Source organism: Erythranthe guttata, chromosome 2, assembly GCF_056151865.1.
Source record: "Erythranthe guttata isolate IM_541 chromosome 2, IM_541, whole genome shotgun sequence".
In the NCBI taxonomy this organism is placed as follows: domain Eukaryota; kingdom Viridiplantae; phylum Streptophyta; class Magnoliopsida; order Lamiales; family Phrymaceae; genus Erythranthe; species Erythranthe guttata.
This window is the reverse complement of record NC_142534.1, coordinates 17,395,414-17,405,059: the sequence shown is the minus strand read 5'-3', so window position 1 is coordinate 17,405,059 and position 9,646 is coordinate 17,395,414. Positions and strand designations below refer to the sequence as shown.

General features: G+C 34.3%; 2 protein-coding genes across 3 annotated transcripts; both read right to left on the bottom strand.

Moving 5' to 3' along the window:
* Nucleotides 1-1,579: 1,579 nt before the first annotated feature.
* Nucleotides 1,580-2,511, bottom strand: LOC105963810 (Calcium-dependent lipid-binding (CaLB domain) family protein). Its single transcript, XM_088815064.1, has 5 exons — nt 2,445-2,511; nt 2,268-2,333; nt 2,064-2,202; nt 1,828-1,963; nt 1,580-1,738 (listed from the first exon to the last, which is right to left on the bottom strand). Exons 1-5 carry the CDS (start codon nt 2,509-2,511, stop codon nt 1,580-1,582), a joined length of 567 nt encoding a protein of 188 aa, XP_088671190.1.
* Nucleotides 2,129-5,027, bottom strand: LOC105963808 (pentatricopeptide repeat-containing protein DOT4, chloroplastic). Of its 2 annotated transcripts, none has more exons than XM_012988276.2 (3): nt 2,934-5,027; nt 2,268-2,333; nt 2,129-2,202 (listed from the first exon to the last, which is right to left on the bottom strand). In XM_012988276.2, exon 1 carries the CDS (start codon nt 4,846-4,848, stop codon nt 2,935-2,937), a length of 1,914 nt encoding a protein of 637 aa, XP_012843730.2. In that variant the 5' UTR covers nt 4,849-5,027; the 3' UTR covers nt 2,129-2,202; nt 2,268-2,333; nt 2,934. The 2 variants fall into 2 exon arrangements, with proteins under 2 accessions (XP_012843730.2, XP_088670661.1); XM_088814535.1 differs by lacking the exon at nt 2,129-2,202 and adding an exon at nt 2,445-2,572 and having other exon boundaries at nt 2,324-2,333.
* Nucleotides 5,028-9,646: the final 4,619 nt, after the last annotated feature.

Here is a 9,646-nt window from a genome sequence, read left to right as displayed (position 1 = left end):
TTACCCCCTTGTATTTTATTATAAGCATATACTTACAAAAAAAAATCTTCCCAATAAGGAGGTTATGTGCTTATTTTGAAAGTACAAGGTTGTCATGTGCACAAAATTCGAAGTACAGGGGGTTAAGTGCTATTTACGGAAAGAAAAAAGTTAATCTTATCATTAACCACTACAACACACACGTATAAATGAAGAACACACGCATAAAAAAAATAATTAGTATATTATCTATTTCCATTTGATATTTGATTTGATTAAAGTAAAAACAATTGTCTCTACTTGCTTTAAAACGTATTAGCCCACTTAATTTTTGCGACGCGTTGTGATTTAATTAATAAAAATCTTGTGATTGTGATTTAATTAATACTAATCTTTTTTTTAAGTTTATGTATGTGGTTAGAATATGTATTTACAAAGCCATACAATTTAATTTATTAATTCAATTATTAACGCAAAACATAAATAATATAAGATAATAAACAAGGACGATTTTTCACCAAATGTTTTAGGTCCAACTTATAGACGTGCATACCATCATATTTTTTGGTTCACACATAGCTAGTGAACGTGCAATTGAGTGGGGCATGAGTCAAACAAAATGCGTTACAAAATAATCGAGGCTAAATTACGAAAATTTCTCTGAACTTAGATTAAATTATGAAAAATGTCATCATCTATTTGTAATTATAAAAACTCCCCTGACATTTGTTGTAATCTTGCACCGACCCTCTTACACGGTGTGAGTGTTCACGGAGTCTTTTTGATTATACGTAATATTTCTCGAAAAATGTCAATTCTATCCCTGCAAACGTGACATTTCTTTATGATACTTTTTAAAGAAAAAAATTACCCTCAACTGGGTAATGATAATACTAAAAGTTTCCGTGAATGATAATCACGCCTGTAGGGATATAATCTACATTTTTCGTGAAGTATTCCCTGGAATAAAAAAGATTCCGTGAAAAATCATACTACATGAGAGTCGGTGTAAAATGGAAACAATCGCCAGGGGAGTTTTGGTAATTATGGATAGGTGGGGGTGCTTTCGTAATTTAGCCTAAGTTTAGGTGTTTTTCATTATTTACTCAATAATTGAAGAATAATTCAAATTTGATTCTTGATATGATTAAAGAGTTATTTTAGTCAGCCACAATATGAAAAACAAGAGGAAATTGAGAAAATTAAAAAATGGGATTAAGACTTATTAATGTAACTTGAATCAAAGTTATGGTAATTGACTTTCCCTTAGCCACATTTAAAAAATGAAAGTCAATCTCAAAAGTGAATTAGTCAACTACTTAACAAATATTGCGACAAAATCTCGAACACGAATGAAATATTATTTACATATTTATTTGTTTAATTAATTAATTAATTGTCAACACTCATCAAATATTGCGACAAAATCTCGAACACGAATGAAATATTATCAACATATTTATTTGTTTAATTAATTAATAATCGTTGGATGATCATCGATTAATGAGGTATAATATCATCGATGATCATTTCATACCGATCAAAATAACTTCAATCTTCGATTCCAAAATATTTGTTCGCTTCGTCGTTAATTAGCTTCCTAATTATCTTTATGTTTATCGATAAAATTCTTATTCCTATAAGCAAAGAAAAGCCTCCACCACTGCATTTGCCAAACACTTGTAATTATCTTGAAAATCGATTCACCTATATCATTCTCCTCGTGCACGAATTCGTTTATTTCCATCGGTAAAACAGTCTGCAAATAAAAAATATATAAAAAAAAATACGCTTGTGATTGTGTTCAAATCAAACGTGAAAAAGAGTACTGAAAACAAACGAACTTACGTTTGGAATGAATTTCAATCCAATCGTTATCTGCCCTTTGTAAGTGTCGTCTTCGAGCACCACATTAAATGCACATGGATTCATATCTATCAACCCTTTGTAATTTCCCTCCACCATTATTCTTCGGAGGAATATTCTGTCCCGAAAAAGAAAAAAAAAAGAAAAAAAAAAGATTATATAACGTCGCATAATTATAAAACATAAAAATAGTAAAAGGTTCTTTGCGAAACTATTACATGGTTTCACCGACAAATTTTCGATCACTGAAATGTCCCTCTTTCACAATTTTGAGGTTAAGGTGGCTCAAAGAGTCTAACTCGGATACTGGAAATTCGAATATAAATTTCTCGTTCCAGTATATTTTATCGAAACTTCCTGCACGAGTGAAATACTGTTAACAAAAATGTCAATAAAACCGAGATTTTTTTTTCAATATTCACCTGACGAAGTCTTGCTTCTGCAGATTTGATTACCGCACTGAATAATAACATGATAACCCGAATCGCCTGTCATTTTATTACAACAAAATGTTAGTAGTTTTTCAGCAGAATAAAATACTTGACATGTAAGAGAAAAATGAAACGAAAAATTCAAATATATTCCGCAAATTGTGTTACCAACGAAACTTGCGCGTTGAATGCCTTTTGCACTAACGAGAACTACTTCGAGGACTGCACCTTTCATTTTATCTCGTCTTTCTTATTTTCTTTTGCATTTGTAAATAAAAAGAGAGCCGTAGTTTTATCTAAATTGCAAATTAAATGCCCGTTAATTAGGGAAGTTACAAACCCTTTTAATGAAGCAATAGATTTACATGTAGACTTCTAATAAATACACACTTATGGTCAGTTATAACTGCTATAAATGAAGCGAAAATTATTAAATAAATAAAAAAATATCAAGATTTTCAGAAAATTTGCATTAAAAAAAATATATTAAAAAGATGGTACAAACTAATCCTTGTTAACCCCAACAATTTTTTTTTTTTTGCGTTAACTAAATCTGATATCCTTCGTAAATCTTATTCTAACCACCAAATCAAGATGTATACAAAACCAGACACCTCGAAAAACATGACTTCAACAAGAATGCCATTTATAATTTACCTCAAATCAAGCTGTAGCCCACAACTTTCTTCAACGATTTCGTGTCGATCATATTCCTCAGCTTCTCAGCTTCTTCCCATCGACCCTGTTCTGCATACATATTAGAAAGAACCACATAGTAGTTCGCATTTTCCGGGACCAAACTAATCAGTTTCTTCGCAACAAATTCGAGAAGTTCATTACATCCATAACTGCTTCTGCATCCAGCAAGAATCGCACCCCATATCCTCTTATCAGGTTCCATCGGCATTTTATTCACAAACTCAAGAGCTTCTTCGACATTTCCTTGTCTGCTAAGCATATCCACCATGCATGCATAATGTGCAAGCTTTGGCTTAATACAAAACTTCGCTTCCATCGCAAGAAACCACCTCCAACCCTCGTACTCCAGCCCACAGTGGCTACATGCAGAAAGAACTGATACAAAAATAACATCGTTCGGCTCTATCCCATGAGACAGCATGTCTGAGAAACACTCAAGAACCTCGTTTCCACAGCCATTTATCGCGTAGCCGTTTATCATCGAGCTCCAACATACAAAATCTTTGGTGGTGTTTTCATCGAAAACGGACTTCCCTTGCCTCGTTCTTCCGAATTTGCAGTACATATCGATCAGTGCAGATGTCAAAAATGTATTGGTTGAATATCCATTTTTCGTTATCTGAGAGTGTACGCTTTCGCCTAATTCTATAGCATCGAGTGAAGTGCAAGCTAATAATAAACTAACGAAAGTGAATTCATTAGGTCTCTGGTCAGCCAATTGCATCTGTCTTAATATATCAAATGCGTTATTTGGCTGCGTGCTTTGAGCATAAACTGCAATCATCACACTCCATGCAATAAGATCTTTCCGTTTTAGAACATCGAACATATTCCTAGCGGACTCGATATCACCGAATTTCGCGTATAGTTGAAGAAGATCAGTCATCACAGGAACAAATGCAGCGAATCCCATTTTAAGTATAAGACTGTGAAATCCGTGCCTGATATAATTCTCATCAAATTGTGAATACGCTCCGATTACTTCTTGCACGATATATTCATCTAATTTTTCCGCACTGTAAGCTCGTAACTCGCGAAAGATCTCCAAGGCTTTCTTCGGCTTATTATTTACTACACAACCACGTATCATGATCCTCCACGAAACCATATCTTTGTTCTGCATATGTTTGAAAACCCGAAGTGCTGCCTCTAAATCCCTGCATTTGGAGTACATATCGAGAATCGAATTCCACAAAATCGTGTGACAATAGAGTGACCTTTTGATAGAATAACCATGAATTTCTCTCCCGAGATTCGGTTTAACAAGACCAGCACAAACAGGAAGTATACTCGAAAGTGTCACATGATTCGGCAGAACGCCACAAAGCAACATTTTTTTAAATAATTTCAAGGCTTCCAAATACTCGCCATTGCTCACACATGCAAAAACCATTGCACTGCACATAACCACGTCTTTATTGCGTGTCCGATTAAATAATTTCCACACACTCCTCATATCCCAACAAGAGTAAACACCGACAAGTGCAGTCACTATTGCCACCTGCGAATCAATTAACCCCGTCTTTATCGAATATCCATGAATCCCACATGCCAAATCTTTCGAGCCTAGTGAACCGACAGCCTTTACCACACTTAATACCGTCACAAAATTTGGCCTATCTCCCGAGACGAGCATTGATTTGAACAAGGCTATGGCCTCCTCGGACCGGTTTTCCGTCACCAAACTGGATATTCTAAACGACCATGATCTTGGAATATCGTTCTGTTTAAAATATTCAACAGGGTCTACCATATTCAGGCGCTTTCTACGCGAAGCAATGAGGGGTTTGCAGTTTGGTGAGGCTGTGTGTCTCTTGGTGATTTTATCGAACAGTTTGTGGGCAGAGATTCCAGAGCGAACCGCATTGGTCATGGAGATTGGTTAATCGTACTACGAATCTTTGTTTCTTGCAATCCAGCCGCGATAATCAGTTCACCGAAGAGAGAAGAGAGGCGTTGCTACTGGCGGCGGTGCTCCAGTTCGGAGAATCCTACGGCGGGTGAAATTTAAAATGGGGAGGACAAGAAATGAGTTCAAGAAAAAAAATTGAATTTATTGACGATTACTAATAAACCAAAATTTATTCTTATAGTGTCAAGTAATTATTTAATAATAAAAAAGAAAAAGAAAAAAAAAATAATAATAATAATAAAAAAGAGTAATTAATAATGATATTTTTTCTTTTTCTTTTATTTTCTATAAGAAACTTCTGTTTTCATATAGTGATTTTATATTTGGATAATTATATTCATTCTTCAATTATAAAGTTTTTTACACTTCCACCTTTATGGTGTTAAATTTAACATAATTTTTCTGATTCTGTGTTATGTTCTCTAGTTTGTACTAGTTTTGTGCAAAAATACAGTTTCTAATGCACTACAATTTGATATTTACAAGCCGAAAAACACATTTTATGATCATCTTGCTTCAAAATGCGGAGACCTGTACAAAATTGAGAATATTTAATATAATCTAGAAGATTTTACTAAATTTAACATCGCAAAAGTGGACGTATAAGAAAGATTTATTTATGGTTGAAGGGTGGCTGCAATTATCCAAACAAAAGGTTTCTTTTGTCTTCATAATTTGACAGTATCTTTATAATTTGACCGTACCTCAGGATGGTTGTAATTTACACTGCATTATATTTTTACCCTAATTTCGTGATTCTTTTTTCTGTTCAATATTCAATAACAATTAACGGGATTTATCCGTATTTATTTATGTCTAATTTCCTCACTTCGCGATTGGAAAATTAATCTTATTTTATTGTTATTAATTAATTTTTTATTTTGGATTGGTGATGTAGTTGCTTACACGAGCTAATGTTAGAAGAGTCAACCTTATGTTTGTTTGTATATTATTGTGAATTCTGTGTTAGAATTTATTACCTTATTTATTAACAATCATTCACTGGTTGTTGGCAGTTGCAGAATTAATTAAATTGCAACATGAAATTTGAATTTATTTCAGCATTTGGTGGAAATAAATTGAATTTTTCGGTGTTTGGGTTGAAAATTGAAATATTGAACTGTTTTAGGTTTCAATTAGGCGTATTCTTTTCTGCATTTTGTATAGTTAGGGTTATCGTATGCAAATCAAGTTTTCGTTTTTCGTTTTTCGTTTAAGCTAATCGTGTTTTTAATTTGATCTCATATAGTTGCCTGAAATTCCTAAATATTTAATACAGTCACTTGTTAATTACATTAGCATTTCATGTGATTGTTTTTAAATTATTTTGCTTAATCCACTTGATAATGTAATGTGGATATATTTTTATCCAAGTGGCAATGTTGAATGTGGCTAAGATGTCTGCATAACCGATGTAGTAGCTCTCGGAAAGAAAAAAAAAAAACGATTTTTTTAAGGAAATTACGGTATCTATAAATTACGATTCTATATTGTATTGATTTATTCAGTAGCTGCCTGCGTAAAACTCGTATGCTCACTGTTGGTCGAAAACCTACACGCAAGTGCACGTATCGTACAAGTAATATAGTGGACTATTAAGTCCGGATATCGAACCCACAGGGAATATTTAATTATCTAATCCTAGACGCTAAATTCTACCAATTGTTATCAAGCCCACCCTACACAGTCGAAAAAGGATTAATAAACTAAATTAAACTAAAACAATTAAAAACACAAAAACAAGAAAGCAATTAAAAATACGAAGATTAATCAAAGTAGACAAGCCTAGGATTTTATTCTTCCCCCTATGTGATTATTACTCCCCCAATTCCTTCAATTATGCAAGCAATTAACCCGGATTATTAACCTGAGATGCTAAAATAATCATAACCCGCTTCCGCGTGTATTACGATTCTAATACTCTAGATTCAATTACTATATTCCTATGCAATTAATTCTAGAACACAGCATGAAGCACAAATCTCAATAATGGCTACCTAAGAGATTAACTATATTCCTATGTTAATACCACAAAGGCTCTTCTACCACAGTTCTAATTATTAACCCGATCTTCCGATTCATGCGATTAACAATAACATAAAAGCGCATAAAGTGGCCAGTTTCATGAACTTAATAAAACAAGTAGAAGAAATAATCCGGAATTAAAACTTGCATAAAATCATAGAAAAGGGTTCATAAATCCCACATAGGGTTCCAAATAAAATCCTAGAAATAAGTAGTTTAGCTACTCATAATTAAATCAAAAACGCAAATAAAATAAATCATAGACGATAAATCTTTGCTTGGAGTCTTCGAATTCTTCGTTATTGCTTTGTTGCTCTTGAAATTGCGTCAAAAGATGGATCCCTAATTGTGTGCTTGGCTTGGTCTTATATAGGGTGAAAAACTTGGGGAAGAAGGCAGTTTCCTTGTACAATTAAGATTCCTTCACTGCGCCAACTCGCCCATCCGGACGGCCGTGTGAGATTTATGCCTAAAATCCGCACGGCCGCGCGGTCTGTTCTCCAGAATTCTGCTTTTTTCACTTTTGGCCCATATTTTCTCCAAAATTGCAGTTTTGACCCCATACTTTTCCAATTCTTCAATTTGTACCTAAAATACAATAAATCAACTTTTTAAGCACCAATTATCGTTAAAACACACCAAAAGCTCAAATAAAAAGATACGATAAAGTGTAAAAATATACACTTAACACACCCCCAAACTCGAACTTTTGCTTGTCCTCAAGCAAAAATCTACCAATAAGCAAATATACTCAACGATAACATCTCATCACATAGATCAATGATCAACTTCACGTTTTCAGAACTTGTAATTATAATGACAATTCCTTAGACATTCGCAAGCTCAAAATTCAACAACACTTAGTCACTCACCATTACAAAAAACCACAAATCATACAATTGCTTCAAGTATCCCATATTTGCAAGTTAAAAATAGAGAAAATTTATACTTACATGCATATGCTTGACTCCAAATACTCACCAAATTATTCTACTCTACTAATATCGAACATTAAGCTATTGGGATCATTGGGGCTTTGTGGCTTTCAATTGTTAGGCTCTTTGGTTCGAGGTACGTAGGAAATATGGGTATGTGTGGCTATTCTTCTTGAATTTAGGTGATTACGCCAAAATTTGAAAGACAGGCGTTTGAAACAATGAATTCACCTATACGGACTTTAATAAACTCGATTCTCAAAAGTTCAAAAGTCTCCACTTTTGCTTTTGAGGCAATGGATCGAGTTTTCAAAAATAATTCAACAACTAGTCCTTATTTCTCCCTTCTAGTCTCTTCTTCTTCTTCTTCTTCTTTTTTTTTTTTTTTTTTTTTTTTTTTTTTTTTTTTTTTATTTTTTATATATATATATATAGAAGCATAGATATTTGTCTTCTTTTTTTTTTTTAATTTAATTTTTTTTTTTTTTTTTTTTTTTTTCGAAGAAGAAGAAGGACCTTAAGAAAAATTTCGACTGAACTTCCAAGGGGTAATTTTCAAGAATCTCCACCTATTCTACCTTACACATTGGCTAAAAGAAAGAACACCTTTTCTCCGAGGCTCAAATCAAGGTTCTAAGGATAATTTCGATAAAAAGGTCGGCTTGAAAGGCTCAAACGGTTCAAAGAAGGCCCAAATCATATCCCAAATCACTCACTACTCAATACTTCGTATCATAAATTTCCTAGGGTGAGTTATAAAACCGAACATAGCATGATATAGCACAAATTAATTCCAAATTTAAAATACAAAACATTCAACCAAATCAATGCACAAAATGTGATTCCTAGCAATAATTTGCTTCTAAGTCCCGTTGAATCGAAAGCTAAACAAACATCAAATCCTTATCACACAAAACAAGCAATTTCATCATCAAACATTGATCATCTCTCATCATCACAAATCATCGATGCATTCAACTCAAGCAAATTATTTTTTTTTTTTTTTTTTTTTTTTATATTCCGGAAAAACGAGAAAAACAATAAAAACGAATAAAACCTAATGCATGCAAACTAAAACAATTAAGCACAAAAATAACATGTTTTTCACCCCCAAACTTATAATTTTCGTTGCCCTCAACGAAATTAGCACAAAGTTTAAGGATAGAAAACACCTGATTTAGTCGGGGTCGATGTGATCGGGGTGCTCCTCCCTCGCTCTCTCACGCTCATCTTCATCGGCGGCTCGGACACGGGCTCAAGAATGGGTGCCGGCGGATGCCGGCTCGATGCACTCGGGCGTGCCTTGAAAGATGAGATTTTGAAGAAGTTGGCTCGATGCTCTAGCCTCCATTCGAAAATTGTGTGTGGGAGGTTGTGAGGATGAAAGAGAAGGGTTTAGGAAGAAATGGGGACAAAATCGAATTTTTAGAATTTAAAACGACCAGTAATAGCCTCGGACGGCCGTCCCGCGTTTTGCCCTCTTTCTCGGACGGCCGCACCGTTTCCCGAAATTGGGCAGAAGCTGCTCCGAAACTCGGACGGCCGTCCGAGATTTTAACCCTCATTCCGCACGGCCGCGCCAAACTGCAATTTTGTCCAGTAGCTGCTCCAAAATCGCACACGGCCGTGTGAGATTCATGCCATTTTCTTGCACGGCCGTGTGAAGAATTGCAATTGGGTCCCTGCAAAATTAAAACTTCTTATTAGTGCCCCTGAAACTTTTTTTTTTTTTTTTTCTCGCAGACGGCCGACTCGACCCTCGATCACTTTTTTCGACCCTGAAAAATAAAATTTAAATA